Genomic DNA, 20,923 nt, shown 5'->3' with positions numbered 1-20,923 from the left:
GTAATACCAGGGCGAGGGAAGCCCAGCTGAGTTTAAAGGCATTAAAAGTAATGTGATAACATGGAGGCGATGAGCTGCTTTCACTAAACAACAGCACCTTGTCCCAGGGTGGAAGCCTGTTGTTGATTTTATTGCCAGTGAATGTTAAGTGATGGTGAGTGTTCTCTAATTGTGGCCATAAATCAGTCGACCAGGCACAAAAAGTGCTGCAGAAGAGAGCCTGAGAGCGAAAGAAGGAAAAGCCGTCTCTACTGGACTCAGAGCCCACCTGAGGCTCAAAGCCACCCTGGACATTTAGTGGCCTTGATAAAGACAGTTTTCATCACAATCAAACCCCCTCCTCCGTTCATAAAACATGTGCAGATGACCTCCTGCCAGAGTCCTCGCCACATCCTGCATCTTTGTCCCTGAATCTGACAAAAATGAAGGTCTACGTCTCCCCACAAGTAGGTGTCACCATGGAAACAACCGTTATTCAGCGCTCTCAACAATAGCCGTTAAATGAAAGGAGCTGTCTGATGGAATTAAAGAGTAGGCTTAGTCCCTCTTTCCATGCAAGGTACTCACAGCATCGGCAAACTACACAAAGCAAATGTGTAGATGATAGCCTAACCTACATTTTACCAAGCACATCAGTATCGCTTTCTTTTCTTTTCATCCTGCTTGTGTGGCAGCGTGAGGCGAGGAAATGTTTTGTGAGATGATCACTGGAATATATGAGTAGGATCAGAAGAAGCTAGATGACAAAAGAAACAGATTAATGCTGATTCGAGATTTGAATCATTTAATCATTAATCGTTTATTTAATTACAATAAACCCCAGAGACATTTTCATTTAAATGATGAGATTTATTTACCTAACTGCAAGACAAAGAGCATAAACTACAGGAACAGAGGTTTGTGCAAATGCAGGCTTGCATATTAGCATATCATAAAATCCAAAGGAATGACTGTACAGCACAGCGTAACAATAAAAGTATGCATGCAATAAATCCCTTTTTCCCTTTAAAGAAATCAAATATTTACTAATGATGCATGGGATCCTTGTTGGCCACGGGGCCGGCAGTTACACCAGGTTCATATTACAGCTATGGACTGTAAACCCTACTCTGCTGAGCAGGGGAAAGATAGAGAGAGAGAGAGTGCATGGGAAATTTCCGATACAACGAGGAGGTGTAAAACCTATGACTTGTTAATTTTGTCTGACAATAGTGCAAGAATAGATAAGGGAGAATAAGCAGCTCAGTGAATTCCTCACAGCTTTTTTTTTTTCAATCTGCAGAGCAAGATGGGCACATGAACTGCGGTCTTACTGCTTTAGTTAACTCTTGATTGCACCATTATGGTGCAGTAGATAAATTCTCATTAGAACAAGAATGCCGTTTATTTTATTTAAAAAAAAATCCAATTAAGTTTGTTGAGCCTTGATGATGCCTGGGTTCAGGGCAGTTCTTGCAAACAAGCACACAATTATTATTTCAGCATTCCATATTTGAATCATTGTAGTCAAAAGGAAATGGAAACAGAATAGGATCTTTAATTGATTTGAGTAAAGATTTTGAAGATTTGTTTGTGGAAAATCTGGTGAAGCATGGAAGACCCATCCCACTGCTGTACGACCATCAAACACCCCTTGTAATTTAGATAAGCCACGAAGCATTTTTGATGATAAAAGCAAACTAAAGTTGCTTATAAGGGATAACATTTAGCCTGAATTCTGTGGTTAATTACCAATCATTTTTAAAATCCCATCTCATGCAAATGTTAAAGGTACGAGGGAATGAACCATTTGAGCCGGAGCAGCTCATAACCTGAGGCAGAGTTGCGTAGAGTGAGATACTGTAAGTTACAGGGGATAAAAAGCGTATTGCCAGGTTAAGGCACAAATCACAGAATGAACATGGATGTCTTCTAGTTATTAATAAGGGAGCTGGTTTGCCCTCAAGGAACAGAAATACTAGTTGATATCTGCACTTCCTGCCATATTTCATTAGAATAAGTGGCAGCTAAAGAATTGTGATAAAGTAAAAAGCTTGCTTCATTGACAAAATCTCTTAAAAAATGCTTTTTGTTACAGTAATTATCCAAGAATGGCAACATTTTCTGTGCTGTAAATCATTTACAGGAGAATAATAAGGACTGTATTAAGATGCATGAACAGCAAAACAATTATTCATCATGCAGGAAAGTCAAAACTTCTGAATAAACAACCTAAAATTTCAGATGCAGATGATTCCAGTCGAGTATTTCCTAATTTTTGCATTTATTCCTACCCCGCTGTAAACTGGTAACATGGAGCTACGCTTCAGCTGTGAGACACAATTCCCTCCAGGATTATTTACATTCGAGTAACCGAGTACGGCTCTGAATCAAGGCCTGCTGAATCAATAGGCCTCATCCTGTGATCTATAGTGACAGAAGAATCCTCAATAGCTGATCGTCAAAGTTCAAAAAGCAGCTGACAGCAGAGGTAGCTGTGTTTAGGTGCTTTCATGGGAAGTCAATAATCTGTGTCTGGGGAAGGGTGGTTAAACTCTAGAGGACAAATCAAAGTCTGACTAGTATTTGTAGTTTGGAGTGGATATGTGTATGATGGAGTAGCTGTAAAGACTAAATTTGCATCCTGTACATTTATTGGCAGTGACAGAGTGGTTTCTTTCCAAGTGCATTTGTCGCCATTCAGAATCATTCACAGTGCAAATGCACCATAGTAGATAAAATATACAAAGTACAGGGTCATTACTGGAATAGATATCAAATAATGAACAGCCAAACAGTGTTAAGAGTATAATTTGCACATTATCCAGCTTGACAGTTGTGGAGCGTTCATGTTATTTATTTTTACTGAAACTCACTACTGTATCATCATGTTTTAAAGCAATGGTCATCAGATGATTAATGAGGAATTTAACACTTTCTGTGGGGCTTAAACTTGTAGTTATTAACACTGTCATTAAAGCAAACTTTGCATATGCAACTGAAAGCCAAAGGAGAACACAATACTAAGCAAAATATAGGATTTCTTTAGTTCAGGGAGAGATTTCATTCAAAACGTAAAAATCTTTAGAATTAGTGTTGATCAATAAAAATATAATGCTGAGGTGAAATCTCCATTTTTGGAAATAGTTACTTGATTAGACAAAAGTTTTTGTTTCAGAGGTGTCAAGGTTATTTGTACACTTATGAAAATTAATTAAATGCCAAGAGGACGCCTTTTGAAGGCGAAAAATGTCCTTCTTTCTGGTGCTGTTGACTTTTTGCACACCCCTTGAAAAATAATTGCCGGTAGCTTAAACACACAGTCTCTCTTTTCTTCGTTAGATTGCAATATCCACACAGGTATTTACAGTACAATAATAATATATATATTTTTAAAAAACAGCAACTTGTTTTTCTGCTGCAAAGCGTTTCAGTTTAGAGACTGTGCTTTAAGCACTGTAGCATTAGTAATAAGGGCAAAACATGACAGCTTTGTCTGACTGACACAGGTTACGGGCTACACTCTGAACAATATGAAGACAATCTGACAAAGCTCAGGCAGGATAAATAAAAATGAAGGTTACGTCTTTTATATACTGAACATTGTAGCGCTCAATAGAACAGCAAAAGTAAAATCCAGTAAGCAGGAAACCTTCAGGCAAGAGTTAGGTGGAAGTGAAATAAAGAACAGTTTATCACGGATCGACCTTAGCACGTTTTTTTTATTATTATTATTATTATGAAATGCTGAAGAAAATGGAAATTTGATGACCAGTCATACTTTTCTTTTAAATTGATCTATCTGATGTAAATGTAATGGATATATTAAGTTGTGCATAACAGCGCTAATGGTTCACTTGTGCTTTCATTTCTCGTCTTTCTCACCCATTAAATTTATCATGAAACATCAAGTAGAATTATATGTCATATAAAAGGCAGCACAAAAAAGGAACGGAAATATATCTATAAAAAGAAGTCACTGCAGAAAGTACAACCTGCATGGTTTAGAGATGACAACAAACAAAGATGGACAATTCAGAGGGAAAGGATTCACCCGACAAAAAGCATGACTTTCACAGCTTACATCGTAGCCACTATAGACAAAAGACCAAAAATAGGGTGCAGTCATCGATTAGCTCTTTGAGAGTATGTTACTCGAGCTTTGCTCACGGATACCCTCAGAAAAGGCAGCGCTTTACAACCTTTCGCTACTACACAGCCACCCAAACACATCTTCCGTTCCTGTCTTGCTCTGTCTTTTCGGCTCCCTGTTACAACTGAAAAAGCATACCAAGAGCTGAAGCTGTAGCAAATATTGCAGATTGCTGAAGTTATTATGTCGCTTGCAGTTTCACAGAAGTTCAAGATGAACAAGTCTGGCATGAGAGCGCTCAACAAAGATATTTCCATTGCTGCTGTTTTTTCATCAGGTTTTCTTGGAAAATGGTTCAGAGCTGTTATTTAGACGCTTATTTTACACAGGATACATACATTTGGCAACCTGTACAGTCCAACTGTCAATCACACATGGCACTAATTGTTTTTGTTTGCCAAGAAGTAGTAGTGCCAGTTCTTGCATTTGCAATGAGGGCTGCTCTTGATTTGTTGATTATGGTTGCTGCCTTTTGGGGGAAAAAAAGCTTTTAAGCCTTAGCAACCGTTTTCATTTATTCCAATGTCAGGTCATGGGGTGTTTGGCCAATTCTGCAGACAGATTTTGATTTGCAGGGCAAATTGTTTATTTGTTATTAACTATTTTAAGTATTTTCAAACCATCCACACGTCCATGCTTAAGTTAAAACAATCGAATTGCGATGAAATCATCTGGTATAGTACCTCTCCAAAACAATATCTGAACACACTGTATGTATAAGGGGAAAAAGCTGAACTTCATGGGCAACAAAGAATATTAAGCCTGCACGCGATCAGTAGATGGTCACTAAGGGATTTGTCTGCATGCATAAAAATCATGGGGGAAAAAAATCCTCCAGGACTCCTGATGCTGAAACAGCTGGATGGTCGATTTGCACAGTCAGAGACGAGTGCTCAATCCGCACTGAGCGCAGAAATACAACTCGCAATCTCTGTAGTACCGTCCTTGTGTAAACACTTTGCTTGTTTTGAAAAATGAAATACACGAGCGACAACACATTTAGAAGGTTTTTTTCTCCAGTTTATGTCCAAAGTGAGACAAGCATCCTTCTCAGTTTGCCAGACTGATGCTGTGGTCAAAGCTTGGTCGCGGGAACAGGGTGTGCAGTTATTCTGTTGGAGTGGTGGCAACTGGGCTGAGGATGGGAGTCGGTAAGTCCCTCATAGGACTCATAGGAGAGATGGCCTTGTGGCTGAAGTACTCTACTACTTGGCTGGGCACCTCTGCCAGAACACATTTGGCCAGGGCGGCAGGTGATGCCTGCAACAAAGTCAGAGAACAGCTGGAGTTGTTAAGACAATTGTTAAATATTGTTTTAATCTGTGATAAGGAACATAAAGGTTATGAGGTTTCTCATCTAGATCTAGAGCCTCTGGTGGCAATAACGATGTTCTTTGTTTCAGACAAATTTTTAAAAGTAGGTCAGAGTAAGACACTCTATTAGATGGCACCTGTTGTGTGCATTACTCTGTACAAAGTCTGTTCTGTCTCACTCCCAGGAGTTACATAAACCAAAATAATAAGTCCTGCATTGTTTGTTTTACTGTATTGTCACTGATTTATTTGTGTTTTTCTTACTATGAAGGGGCAATCTATAGTTGCACAGTAGCATAAAGTTATACATATACATTACAGCAACATAAACGTGGCAACATATCTTATAATTCATTTTCAACTCATGTGACTTGCATGAACTGATAGTTTCAGACTGAAAAACCAACCTAATATGCAGTAAGTAAATTAAAATGATTCTGATCCATCAGAAGTGGCCAGAACAGCTTGAGTTCTTCTTGCATTGACTGTCCGAGTCTCTATAATTCCAGCAAAGCGATGAACACCATTACTTTGAAATGTGTTTACTGATATGGTGTTTTGATTATTTGGTTTATGCATTAACTCGTTATTCCGTGTATTCTGTGCATATTTTCAGAAAATAGGGAGACATGAACAAGAATCTATAACAGACGGTGCAATTATACATCGGAAAAATTACTAATTGGATGTAACAACATTAAGAAACCATTCTCGTGTGTGCACATTTCTGGATTTCCTCCAGTCCATGATGGCCATCTGTAGCAGTTGAAAAACCAGCAAAAGCTGCCTGTTTATTCTTTCAAATGACAAGCGCTTAATAAAATAATAATAATAATGTTTGAGCGCATCCCATGCACAGCAGTCACACGGAGTGGGATTGAAAGGAATCCTGAACAAGTCAACAAGAGCAGACAGATGGAGAGAAGGACTGACCGTTTTGAAGTCTCTGAAGGGCACAAACTGCACAATGTCTCTGAGGACCGGCTCGCCCTTCGGTGAGCGTAGGACTCCATCGTCTCCATCCAAAATTTGCATGTCTGTGAAGTCGGCATTGCCCACACCAACAATGATTATGGAGAGAGGCTGGTAGGAGGCTCGTACAATGGCTTCACGTGTGTCTGCCATGTCAGTCACTACACCATCCGTGAGGATGAGCAGGATGTGGTATCGCTGGAAGAAGATAAAACCTTTCAGTGTGAATTAATCCATGCTAACGTTAACCCATTTCAACCGCAACATGTGGTTCTAAGCTCAGTGTGCGCTGTCATCTGAAGGAGGCCTTTCATGCTGTTCTGGATCATTTCACAGCCTCCGCTGAGTAGAAAAGATTATGTGTTTTTGTCAGTTAGTCAAAAATGTTCCATGGAAAACAACAGAGTCCAAAACAAATAATCAAAAAAAAAAGGAGCATAAGATAAAGAACAACTAGATCACAAGCAGAGACACCACATGTGTGTCCGTGTGCGCAAAATTAATTTCAAGTGTGTAATTACGTGAGCAGCATGGACCCAGGATATTAACATGGAACAATATACTGTAAACACTTCGGATTGGTCCAATGAGTCGAAGTTTGTTTGCTGTTACTGTTCAAAAGGCAGACTGACATTTAGGAATAAATTATAATGAAGGTCAGTGCAATCACAGTATGTGTAATAGTTCAGAACACAATGTCTGTGCAGGCGGTGGATCAAAATCCCGACTCTCAGCATTAGGAAACATGAGCAGCAACTAACTCTATTAGACGCACTTTTACTGCTGTACAAAAAAAGTAAATGATATCAAAATATGTTGAATGAAACACTGTCAATTCAGCTCTGTATGACTTCAGTCTATAATTTAAAAAGTACTACTTGTTTTATAATGGGCTCCTACTTCTTTTGGACAAAAGGAAATTACTACTATTAGCAATGCTGATTTGGGGAATTTCACTGGGAGTCAAAAAGAAACCCCGGGAAAAACAAAAAGACTAGGAAAAAAAAAAAGAGTAAAAATGTGCACTCACAGAAGCATCTTTAATGTTGCCGTCACCTGCCGCCACCTTGGCTAGCCTGTTAATGATCGGAGCAACGTTGGTAGGGCCGTACAACTGGATCTTAGGAAGGCAGTTCTGGTATGCCTCAACCACTCCTTGGATCTCTGATCAAAGCGAGAGCGGAGCAAATTGAAGAAAACACCATCACAGTTATCTACACCTGTCAGTTAACAAGCAAGTGCAGGCTGAAGTGTACAGTCAGATGACTCATTTGCTGAACACTAACAAACTTGGCCTGAATTAATTTTGTTGTTGTTTTTCACAATTCGAAGATGGACATTTTAGGTTTCAGCCAATCAGATATAAAATCCATAAATATTATCACATTAAAACACTAACTTTTAAGTAAGTACAAAATTACAGAGAGACGAATGCAGAAATGGTTGCACCTAATTAGTTTGTGTTATTTTACAGGTGGTGTAGATGCTCTTTCTGCTATTATCAGTGGAGGTAAACAAAGCCCTTCAACCTACCTTCACATTCATCATCCTCTGGGTTGAAATTAATGGCAAAGTCATGGGACACCTGTGAGTGGGGAACGAGAGGAGAAAGTGTGAAAGGCTTCCAATTTAGGATTTGGTGAAGAAATCTAACCTTTTTTTACTTCCATGTTTTGTTTTTTACTGCAATTCTGTTAAAAAATGTTAGGTGAATACGAACGTTTGATCTAAACAGAATCAAAAGGAGCAGTTGACCAAAACTGAAAACAAGTTTTCTGTGTGCTCATGTTATTCCAGTAAAAATGAGTTTTTCAAATGGACCGACTGGCTGGCTTGGCTGGACTGGACTGGACTGGGAAACACACATGTGGCTTAGACAATGACAAGACAACGAACTGGAGGAAACTAAGGAGCTAAATACCCGGGACGATGATGATGATGATTAGAAACAGGTGAGTACATGGCTGAACTAAATCTAACTAATGACACAGGAAGTGAAACAAAACATAAAGCACACAGAAAAAAGGTTAACACAGTAAAACAGGAAACACATGAAAAAGTCATATAACGTAAACACAAGACAGCAGGATACTAAGACACAGGGTAAATATAATAGTGACCCACATCACGTGTTTATCCAACAAGAGGATTAGTTTTTGTTTTTGTTTTTTTAACTAATCAAGGGGAAATACTGCATTTCCTAACATTAGTCAAAGGCAAGCTAGATCAGAAACTGGTGGTAAACAGACAACAACATCAAGAGTTTTGATTAAAATGTTCATCAAATATTACCGAAATTTGACACGTATTGTTTTTTAATGAGGCTTGCGTATGTCCCATAATGGTGCAGTCTATCTATACTATTTGTATACATATCCCAAACCAATTATTCATCACACTATACAGTAATGAGCATAAAGCATGTATTACGTGCTTAATATCTGTTTTTTTAAACAGGCTTTGCACCCACTCTTCTTTTAAATGTTTTTTTTCCTGCAATCCAAATGTCAGATACATTTTGTTTATCTCAAAGCTGTTTAATTGGCAAAAATAAAATCCCCCTCTCAATCCATCCTCTCACAAGAAACTGTTTTTTTTTTTTTTTCCCACAGGCACCAACTGTCAGCCAGATCAGTGACAACTGACTCTTCTCCAGCTGGCTACTTTTTTTTTAACGTCACTTTTGTAAATCACGTCTATAACGTGATTTACAGCCTGAAGTGAGTCACAGTGTAGAGTGTTTAACAACAGACTTTCTCACATGACGCAGCAGTACAACCCCCAAGTGTAATAACATTAATAACATTATAATGTCTAATAATGCTATTAACAGCCGTCTCCCTTTTAAATGGTCCATTTGTGTGCCTCTGATTGTGCCTCTGGCTCACATGTAGCTTTCAGAGACACTTAGATGGAACAGAGCATTTTTAGGCACTGGTAATATTATTAGTTTCATTTGTGCTATTCCAACTGTTGTATGACAGTCAGACATTAATATTACAATCTTAAAGAAACTGCAGTATTCGTAACTGATTTTTTTGTTCCTTTGATCATATAAAATACTGCACTCAGTTGCTGTGAACGTGCCTCTGTGGTCAGGAGAATATTTGCATGAATATGTGCCACACTCACTCCTGAGCAGTTTGCATTCAGCAGCTGGCTCTAACGGCAGTCACAATCAAGCTAAAAATCAAGGATACTTTCAGGCCACCCGGGAAGCACATAAGAGGTCACTTGGAAGCAAACAACTGGCCAAAGACCAGATGCAGATGAAGATCTTGGTTGTCTGAAAGGCAAGCCAAGGCGACGTATGTGCAAAAACAATCCTAATTTCATTATTGACTAAACCTTTGGAAGTTTTTTTCTTCTGAATTTAAGATTTAAATAACACACATTTAATCACGAGTATCAACAGTTACAGGCAAGAAAGGCTTTATAGTAAAATGAAAAAGGTCAAAGATTTTGCAATGAAATGTGTAGAAATAATACAAACTTTGCCACTCCTTCCAACAGCATCTGTTTATATATGGAGCAATTCTTTTACATAGTATGACTCCATTAAGATTTTACAACTTAACTACTTGTTACTTGTTTTGTGTTATTTGTGTTGTGTTAGAAAAAAGGGTCTTATTATATATCATAGTATGAGTCATAGAAATCATATGAAACATATAACAAATAAAGAAATTCATTTTTTCTATTTATTCTTTTTTATTCCTTAATTCCCACAGCTCATACTGTATGTGATAGATCTTTAGCACTAAATTAACATCTTTAATACTTATGCATAATGCACAATAAATGATACCGCAGGCAGTAGAGCCCTGGCACTTCTGACACCCAGTGCAGTCCCTCACCTATGAGTCCATAGATGCACTTCATGATTTATCTAATAGCTTAATTTACATTCACCTGCACCACCAGCGGCAATAGATCAACAGGACATGGTTAAAATAAAATTGGCTCCTGTGAGGAAATCACTGCTATGGCAAATTCAGAAATTAATAGTTTGCATTATTGAGCTGCAAAGCTGAGCATGATTGAAATGATAATTATGAGTGTTTCCGACTGAAGAATAGCACATTACAATCTTACATTAAACACAGGCCCTTCTGGTCTGATAGACTATCTGAGCATAGTGTTGCGTCCGTGTGTGTCCGTGTGTGTGTGTGCTCACTGTTCACATGACAGACATCTCCCAGGGGCTCTATTCAGAATCACCGAGGGCTTTCGGTTCCCAAAGTCTAATTTGCTTAAACAAATGCTCTCACACTCGTGAATTCTTATGTAAATTGAGCATCAACACTCTGGGGCTTCTGTGTCATTGTAACGTGATATTTTCTGGAGACAAGTGGATATTTTAAGACGAGGGGCTTATGAATAAAAATACCCTCGGTAATTAGTTTTAAATGTGAAATTTTGAATGACAAATTGTGTCCTGGAACAGGTCATGGAAATTGGCTCGCGTAACGTAAAATCCCAGATTAGTGGAAAATACCAGGTTTCGGTAAGAGCACACTTCTATACAGCACGCATCATTATCACTGGAAGAAGCACAGTGTTTAGAACAGAGGAGTAAAAAGGGAGAACAGAGATGCAAACAAAAAAATACTCACCTCATAATTCGGAGGGATTCTGGCGCCGAACCCCAAAGCTGAAAATCGCTTGTCACTGAAACGATAAGCAAATTAATCAGTTACAAATTAAAGCAACTGCATTTTAATCTGTGGTTGCCTTTTGATTCCAATCTGGAAAATATTGATGGCTTATCCATCTGTTTGTATTTCTGAGGGCATACCTCATGCTTGTTTGCATTTTAGAACGTGTTAAAAGCTTGAATTACAATTTGAAATCTGTCCCACTGTCAGTGCAGACAGCATTTGCACCTGTTCACAAAGCTTCTAACGATTTTTAGCCTCTTCATTTTTCACTGTACCATTTAGATGGGAAGATATTACTTCAAAAGTCTGTTAAGCTGGATTCGCTGCCTCCAGTCAGAGGCCAGGGTGCACAGTTTGTATGAATAACAAGATAGTACACTCCAGATAAAGTGTATTATATTTGCCCACTACAATTTTATTTGCGTGTCTGAATTCTAAGTATGGATATCCTTTATGAAATGAAAAAGCATCGTCCTGTTCAGCTTTAAAGTAAACTTGAACCTGACCCTGAACCCCACACCTTCTCAGCTGTACACAGCAAGTGTTTGCAGCACACTAATGGGATTCAGTGCCTGTAACTCCACTGCAATGCTGGAAAGTTACTCACTTGATGGCCTCAGTTACACAGTACCTGTGTGAAATATCTTCCTCTAGCATTCACTCAGTCTTATGCTGTCATTCAAACATGACATGCACAACAAATGCACACTACCGACAGTACAAGACATGATTTTTATATCTTCATCACATATCTTACAGCCCAGCTTTGTTCTCCTTGTCCTGTTTCCATTTTTGCTCTTTTGATTTGATCTGTTTTGAAAGGCATGGGTTTAACCAGGCGGGATAGGAGCAAAAGACACATTTGGGTTGCGTTATGGAAACTGAAGGATGTTGTTGTAGTCACTCACTTTCTGTTACACACCATTAGAGCATCCTGTTCATTAGCTTTATTGAAAAAACTACTGTATATGCAGTATAAAAATACATACAGTAATGCCTGTAAAGTAATCTAATGTATTCCTGCAAACAAAAAGTATTTACAGTAATATTTTGGGAATTTCTGGGCATTTAGAGTAAGCACTGGAGCTGTCACAACTTGTTTTCAGTCACATCAGGGACTCTTTGCCTACAGACAGCTTCGTCTAATGGCTGCTTCTGTTATCAGGACATTTATCGATTTCATGCCTGCATCACTGACAAGCCAACCCAGCTCCGTGCAATCACAAACAAAATCTTCAGCTCTTCGTTTGGGGTTGAACAAACATTTTGAGATCATGTCTTTTATTCATTTATTCTGGACATGGTGTGGGTGCCTCAGAGGGTGGCCAGCAAACTGCACAGTGTTAGGAAGTTGTTGTGTTATTTGGTGCATGGACAAGTGTTGATTGGAGAGCTGTTTATCCACTTATAGTTGCTAATGTGGCTTTGAGGCAGCTTTTCAGAGCTATCAGAAGTGTTCGATTAACTCTGGTGTTTGTGGACTTACAGAAACACTGGCACAGAGATGATTTTCACACTTTCAGAGGGAGCAATAACTCTTAACTGCCTGATAACTATTGAAAGAAGTAACTTCGGCTTGACAAGTTTTAGTTGTACTGCAATTAGTAGTAGCTGTACCAGCGACATTGTTATTTTACTACCACAGAAATTACTGGTTATAAGGGCCTGAGCAGTAACAGTGGGAAGGCCCCATTGTATTTGCTCCATTCATTATTATTTATGAAGTAATAAAGCCTAAAAGTACTCAAAATTAGCACATGTGTAAAGTCTGGTGAAAAGTTTTTCAAAATAGTTTTGCTCTATAGCTCCACCTAACAATGAAGTACTACCAACACATAGTTTGAGCTACTTGAATGAAGTTTGGTACACACATGAGTGGGGCCCACTCATGGAAACCCAACAGGAAGTCCACCAGGCCTTATACTTTTTTGAACTTTTGATTTTGTCCAATCAACTTCCTATTTGGCCAGTTTAAACTTCAGACACGTGCCATATTAAAATGTGGCGCTTTTGAATTGTTGTTGAAGGGCATGTCTGCGAATTCCAATAATTCGCCATGAACTTTTGATTGTACTATTCCTCTCAGGCTGATTGCATTCACTTTAAAACCAATGTGGTGGCGCATGCCATGGTGCTGTGGCTATTCTACATGAAACAGAAAATTGTTGTTGAGGTGCTTGGCAAGCTTGAAAAGTCAAGAAATTTGTCCCACTTCTCAAGCCTAATAACAGCTTTCTTGGGTTTTTTGGGCTCTGATCACTAAATATGGCAAAACGACTCCACAGCACCACCTACAACATTTCAAAAAATCATCCCCTGCACTGCATTTCATCTGTCTGAAATTTGGCAGCCTCGTGCAGTGTCCTGAGATCTCTTGGAACCATAACCAAAACCCAACAGGAACTCAGCCATTTTGGATTTAAAGTGTAATTTCAGTGCATTTTTTTTTTTGCCATTTTCAGGCCTTGTACATTAAAAAACTCCTGCTAAAGATATTTTCAGACTCAACATGATCTTTGGTGGGTCCAATCTAAAGACCTTAGAAACGTTAAATTGCGAAGCTTTTGAATTCTCGTAAAAGGGCATGTCTGTTGTGACCCGCCAAATGTATTCGCCACAGGAAACACCAGAAACTCAGTTGTACATTGTCCAGTCTCTCCCAAACTTCACGTTAGATGGGACTCTGAGTCTGGAGACATCTATGTGCCTATATTACGCTGCACTTATGGCGTCGCCTAGTGGCAACAGGAAATACGCGGTGTGTGATAACTGACAGTTCCACGCATGATATACATAAAATAGTTAATGGGTATTGTGCATCTCCAAGGTATTCATTGTTATTGTTGTTGTTGTTACAATCTAAGGACTTTTCCATAATCTAGAACTATAACAAATTATCAGCTTGTAGTTTCAAGGCATCACTGACTATGGCTCGGAGGCAAAATTTCAGGTACCCATGTAACATACATTAATGTATTCTTATTTTTGAATACGTGCTCCAACTAATGCGCTAAAATACTCTAGTAACAGTGCTCCACTGACATTTATAGACTTCCTGTTCAATAGGTTGTGCAAGTGATATGACAGTATGAAAGCAGCTCTAATATCCCCTTCAACAATTAAATGTTTTCAACTGAAGTTAAATCCATTTTCATCATGGAAAAAAAACAGCCTTCCTTTCCAACTGAATACAGGCTTTACTCCCACGATTTTGACCTTTCAAACACATCGAGGCATTCTGTATCAATGCAAGATAATAGGAAAGAAAAAATGTTTTGGGTTTTGTATTGGTTTTTACCAGCTTTGCCAGTGTAAAGAAAGAGCGTTAATGAAAATATTTTAATGTGGAAGCAGTTATTCAAGCTGAGCCAATTTTGCTTGGGCATGTATTCTGTTCCTGTTATTGTTTACATAGAAAACTGATTATCCTGGCCCCGGGACTGTTGTGATAACACAGCAAATACATTTCATGAAACTTATTAAATGTGATATGACATAGGATCGGCCCAGACGAGAGAATAGAGGAGACTGGCCACAAGTGATTTTCATCATATGAATTTTGCCCAAAGTCCACAGAGGTCACAGTTTTCTCCTCTTCATCAGCACACGTGAGGAGCCACAGGGCGATGTGCCCTGTGTAATAGCCCTCTCAGCAAGGTAAACGAGCCTCTGCCCACACAGACAAAAGCTAGTCACTCCAGCTCTGTAATGCACTCCTCTGCACGGACTCTAAAATCCCACATCACCTATATTCACTAAAGGCTAAAAGGTTTGCTTGCCCACGTTTTACACCTCAATAACAATTCCAAGGGAAGGGCTGCCTACACTTGCAGCCGCTGTTGGCCCAGAGACATGTTTCCATGTATGATGCTGGTGTGCATCAGTGTAAACATGGATGCGATAAAGCCACAAAGATGAACTGCAAATTCACAGGCAGGATTTCAGTGTCTCCGGCGCTATCGCTTGCATGCTATAATTAGCCAGACAGTGCTCCTGATATTCAATAGGAGGATCTGCATAAATCAGGAGTTGGGGTGTTAATCCTCATCTGGCTTACTTTTGACAGATGAGAGGGTCTTTCTCCAAAACAGATAATATCATAAATTATTTTTCATTAATTAGCAAATACCTGCAAGTCTACTAAAGATATATATTTTTTACACATCTATACTGTAATATTTGTGCTCTGTTGGCAAATCAGTAAAAATACATGTGATTGAAGTCAAACATCATAACTACAGTACATCAGCCAGTATTTACAGTAAGAGGAATCCTCAGAGGAAAACAGGCTTCATGCTGCACCACCTCTGTCTTTACATCAGATTCTACACCATGCTGTTATTTCTCCAGCCATAATGCCTCCCACTTCTTTTTGAAGTGCCTGCTATCCTGGTGTCAGCCCCTATCTCAGCATGTGTTCGTCTGTATCAGGGTAATGAGCCTGTGCGAGCTAAGAAGGAGGACCAATCGCTGCAACAGATGCTGAGAAGAAACTGTATCAGTCAGTTATCCACAGGAGAAGCAGCCACATGCAGCTTCCACTGAGAGCAAAGAAACTATGACAGACATGTAAAACAGCATGACAACAAGAAGCGCCACATACTCGCAGGTACAGTTAGGCTACTACCTGTGACACGCAAGACTAAAAATATTTAGCGGCTACTCGGCAGGAAATTAAAGTTACATAAGAATGATTATGATTTGATCAACATGACAGGAACAACATAGCTCTGTATAGAAAATAATGAAATAACAGAAGGTACAAACCAAGATGTCTTTAGTTTTGTTTAGTTTTTTTGATAAAAGTTTCCTTGGCTGCACATCCATGATGAGAATCTCCTTTTCCATAACATCTTAAAGTGTGAACTTGCTGCCATGTTCCAGAAACCAGTCTGAGCTACTTTGAGCTTTGTGACATTGTGTTTTATCCTCAGAAGATGGGTACGCTGTGGTCATAAAGGGATGGACATGGTCAGCTAAAGTACTCAGATAGGATGGTGCTCAGTTGGGACTAAGAGGCCCAAAGTGTGCTGAGAAAATATCCCCCAAACCATTACACCCCCACCAGGAGCTTGAAATGTTGGCACAAGGCAGGATGGGTCCATGCTTTCATGTTGTTTACATCAAATTCTGACTCTGCCATCTGAATGTTGCATTAAAAATTGAGACTTGTCAGACCAGGCGACGTTTTTCCAGTCTTCTATTATCCAATTTTAGTCTGTCTGGCCTGTGCAAATTGTAGCCTCAGTTTCCTGTTCTTTGAGACACGAGTGGTACCTGGTGTCCTGTTTGAAGCACCCTTGAAGCACATCTGCTTCAAGGGTCTGTTGTGGGTTCAGGAATGGGTTTTTCATACCTTGGTTGCAACGAGTGGTTAATTTTTGTTCCTGTTGCATTCCTATCAGCCGGAAGCACTCTGGCTATTCATCAACAAAGCATTTTCACCCAGAGAACTGCCCCTGACTGGATATTTTGGACCATTCAAATTCCAATAAATCAGCATTTTCTTAAATACTGCAGCCTGTCTGACAACAACAAACATGCCAGGTTTAGAGTCACTTCCTCACTTCCCACTTCCCCATTTTGGTGTTTGGTTAGAATTTCAGCAGCTTGTCTTGACCACATCTATATGCTTGAATGAGGTGCTGCCATGTGATTGGCTAATTAGATATTTGCATTGCCAGAACAAGTGTGCCTAATAAACTGGGCGCCAGTTTAGTTTACAGGGTGCTCAGGCTAAATCCAATGGCCCGGGTTCAGCTCCGACCAAAAGACTTTAGTGTCACTTCATTTTATTTATTTTTCAATCTACTTCGCCTGAATGGATTTGAAAGAAATCCCCATATTTGATAAGAACTCTCTGTCCATCAAAATCTGATGTCTGCAAGATTTAAATGCCTGTGGCTGACAGGGTGAAAAAGGTCAGAATGTCACCTATCTCGCACACAGACAGAAGGAAGAAAACTAATGTTTACTTTGAAATTGACTGATGCAAAATGACCGTAAAGAAGTACATCCACAAAACTGCGTAAGTGTCCTTGACTGCTGCCACCAAGACCCATCTTCAAGCCCCAGATTAGCCTCATGCATAAATAATGCCAGCAGAGGCAAAAATTTACTTGCTCTAGTTTTTCCAGGTACAAACAGTTTTCTCATCTATAAGAAGATTAAAATGTACTTACTGTTGTGAACGATGGTGTTTAAGCTGCAAGTTAACGCTGATTTTTTTCTTAAAACTGCAACCCGACTGTTAGAGAAAATTAAAAGTGCCAAATTAATTTCAGTGAAGGAATAAATGCGAGGGAAAGGAGCCGGTGGTCAATAGCTTGGTTCCATTAGCGTCACAAAAAACTGGCGAGCAAAGCTATAATGACCTGCAGGGTTCTCTGCCCTTCTGTTTCAACACTGCACTGTTTCCATTACAGTCCTAATGCTGTGGATCAGATGGAGTGGCTCCTTTCACTGGGAGAGATTCCACTGAAATGGCATGCGAGGAGCACTCTGCAGCTCTGCTTCACAACAGGAGACAGTGACAGTCCCTGTAGGCCACAAAAAGCCTTTTCTGAGAAACAAAAGATTGACAAACCTGTCATAGTCTTGACAGATCTCCCCCACAGCTATCAGAGCCTTTAGGTACTCATTGGGCTGGTAAGGGTTGATGTAGTGCAAGGAGCAGCTGTTCCTGGGGTCTCCATTGGAGGCTGTGAAGTCAATGGCAACCTGGTGGGAAGAGAAAGAAATTTCAAAGTGTGCAACATGAACAGTTCATCAGAATCAGTTAAGCTTTTCTTTTGGCACTTGACTTCCTGCAAAGACTTTTACTTGGTTGCTCGGCTGCTTATTATATTCCGAGCCATTATGAGTGAGGGAGCCTGAAATAAACCTAATGGCGGTATAAATTACATGATCAGAGGTAAGAACTTGATTTTTTTTTTTTTACACCCACATAGACTGAAGCAGCATCACCTCCCATACACAGTAGATCCAAGCAGCTAGCTATTTCAACAGGGGAGAACTGCATCTACCACAGCAGTCCTCATGATTAATATTCATTGCTTCTCTGATCCAGCCAGAGAGCGAGAATGTGCACTACAGAGGGCAAACCAAAGGGCAAGAGTTACAGAACATTTGAATTTATTTCATGAAGCTGCCTACAAGAAACCTATGTGTGCACAAACAAAAAACATGAAAAGATTTTAAAAAGTCTTTAAGTGCCAAGTTTACATTTAGAAAAAAATGCATACAGCCCAGGAAAGAAGGAAACATACCAAAGGCTTCATCGAGTAGCAACATGATCGGTGTGCCGAGCACAATATGTATGTAAGTCATGAAACCAGGCTGCAGTTAACAACTTTCAGTGACGGCGAAGCGTCATTAAAGACAGTCGGTTTAATTTACCGTAAAGTGAATTTGGCATCCTCCCATGATGTAGTCTAAGAAGGAGTAGACTCTGTGAAGCTGCGAGGCAGAAAAACACAAATCTTTCAGGCAAAACCGCAGAAGAGTATAGTTATGATGTCATCAGGTCATTAAAGCACAACAAATCTGTTCGCTGTAAAGGTAAAAGAAAATGTCAAGAAAAAAAATGCTGTGCTGTATGCTAAAAAAGTAGTGGAGACTAAAAATGCTCTTGAAAGTCTTCGCTTTATAAAACAGCAACAAAAACAGCAGCAGTGTCTATACTGCTTTGTAAACTGAGAGAATGAAACACTGACTGATTCTCTCTGGGGTGTTGCCTCTGCTGAAGCATGTTTCTGCAGGAGTTTCCTACCTTGAGGTCAGTGAGAATGACAACGCCTGAATTTTTATAGTTTCTCTTCTTCTGTTTGTACTTGGGATTCATACAGTCCCACGACACCTTGAACAAAAGCGAATGAAAGACAAAGAACAAAAGCGACAACTTGTGGCATTTTGAACATATCAAAGCAGCCTGACATTTTTTTTTCCTTCCATGTGCGCTGGATTTCAGCAGAGAAAAATCAGAGGCACATTGGGAAAGGATAAAATTGTTACACAGCTGTCTCTCCCCTCTCCTCCGCTCTGCTCCACCTCTCCATTCACTGACCTTATTTCCACTGGAAATTTTCTGCATTTCCCTGAAAGTGGCGTAGAATTCGCCAATGAAGTCGTGCTTCCCCCTGGAGTCATGATCCCACACTAGGCACTGTGGCACACACACACACACACACAGACATTGTTTACTACTTTTGACATACAGCAACTCATTCATATATCCCAGGTATACTCACAGAAAATCCATATACAAATCAAAGTGATGTATTTTCAGTGTTCTGCCCTGTTTGCTGACCCCAGCTGAATCACGCTGGTCATGCAGTTTCTGACTCACTGACTGTGGTTTTACCGTCACAGTTCTAAAACGTTCCCTACCTTGAGCTTCCGGTCTTCATCGCAGCTGCACAGGGATATGAGTGACACTTTGAAGGGCTCCCACACTGGATTCAGGTTGTTTTTAATCACCTGTTAGAGAACAAGTACAATAACAACAGAAGTAAAGTGTTAGAAACGCATTAACAGCTGTCAATGAAACCGGGATGGGAATGTGATGAGGTTACCTCAGTTCTGTAAACAAGCTGCTCGGTTTCATCGTCATTGATTCGATAGATTTCCAAAAATGGGTCCGACTTGCTGAAGAGATCCTGCAGAAACAGAGAAGACAAAACTGACTAACCCACTAGATCTGGAGGTGAGAGATTCCCGAAACAACCAGTTCACAGGAAACATTCTTCTTCCTTTACTTGCTGTAAATCAGAAAAGGAAAAGCATATAAAACTAGTATTTCTCTGGCTTTCTTTTTTATCTTTATTCATTCACAGACTCTCGCAGAGGTCAATGTCTGTTTGATCAAAATATATGAAACATCACATTTAACAGAAAGGATTTGGTTTAATTCAATTTGCAGTCTCTTCAAGCGTTTGCTAGCGTTTACAATGAAGCTGTGACGATTTCCACCCGGGCTTGGGTGCTTGTGATATCTCAGTATGCTTTTAGGATTTGTCCAGGTGAATTGTACAAATGTCTGCAGACACTAATTCATCGTTTGCTGATTGCAGGAGGAATAATTGTCAGGTAACTGTCTGCATGATTAAAGGTCAGGAAGACGCAGAGTGGTGGAATTTTTGAATAAGACATCATTGATGAAAGGGTTGATCTTTTATAAGCTTCTAATTCATGCCATTATCTACTTATTAGATTTTTCACTCAAGTATTGACATTTCCCTTCAGCAAATAGCCTGTACATGCTACGGCTGAAGTTCATTAGCAAAGCATTTGCGCTTTCCTTTGCGCGTTGCAATGTTAAACAGCCCCAGCGATCGTCTGTAATGAACACGATGAATTCAGATCAACTCACTAGTGTTTGTGTCCATTTTCAGTGTTAGTAAATGCCCCAATTAACTGAAAACACGTGGAACATTTTGCATCTTTTATAGTTATTTGTGGTAGCCTTGAATCATCCCCTGAGTCTCAAGTTCAGGCGTCTGAGAGCAGAGGCAACACTGATTATTGAGGTCAATTGATTCTTCTGGGAGGAAAACAAATAATTACTGTGTGTGCGTCTGCGTGTCTGTGTCGTTCTGTGTGCCTGTGTCGGCTGGGTGGGTGAGGGGGAGTTTTGTGTACAGCGAATGAGACGGTTAAAGATGCATTTCCCGCTACATTAGCCAGATACATCTCCTGAGGGATAGGAGCAAAAAAAAAAAAAAGAGCTGTAAGATCCTCACTTTGTTGCCATGACAACCACTAGCCAGTGGCATCAGTAGCATGGACTCATGAGGCAAACATGTCAAAATTCAATTTCAGGTTTACAATAACTGTAATGTTTATC

At 39.6% G+C, this 20,923-nt stretch overlaps 1 protein-coding gene across 1 annotated transcript in view; it reads right to left on the bottom strand.

The window, feature by feature from the left end:
* Positions 1-917: 917 nt before the first annotated feature.
* Positions 918-20,923, bottom strand: part of cpne7 (copine VII) — a 36,141-nt gene continuing 16,135 nt past the window's right edge. Inside the window, exons 6-16 of the mRNA XM_031729057.2 lie at positions 19,653-19,736; positions 19,468-19,557; positions 19,145-19,243; positions 18,851-18,937; positions 18,478-18,537; positions 17,666-17,799; positions 11,035-11,089; positions 7,952-8,003; positions 7,449-7,582; positions 6,380-6,616; positions 918-5,392 (exon numbers count right to left, since the gene is read on the bottom strand). Of these exons, the coding sequence (XP_031584917.1) occupies positions 5,240-5,392; positions 6,380-6,616; positions 7,449-7,582; positions 7,952-8,003; positions 11,035-11,089; positions 17,666-17,799; positions 18,478-18,537; positions 18,851-18,937; positions 19,145-19,243; positions 19,468-19,557; positions 19,653-19,736 (1,185 nt within the window). The 3' untranslated portion in view covers positions 918-5,239. The remainder of the gene's footprint in view (positions 5,393-6,379; positions 6,617-7,448; positions 7,583-7,951; positions 8,004-11,034; positions 11,090-17,665; positions 17,800-18,477; positions 18,538-18,850; positions 18,938-19,144; positions 19,244-19,467; positions 19,558-19,652; positions 19,737-20,923) is intronic.

The sequence above is a fragment of the Oreochromis aureus genome, linkage group 1 (genome assembly GCF_013358895.1).
Source record: "Oreochromis aureus strain Israel breed Guangdong linkage group 1, ZZ_aureus, whole genome shotgun sequence".
NCBI lineage: Eukaryota > Metazoa > Chordata > Actinopteri > Cichliformes > Cichlidae > Oreochromis > Oreochromis aureus.
Note: the sequence above shows the minus strand (reverse complement) of the source record. Positions and strands in the feature narration are given on the sequence as shown.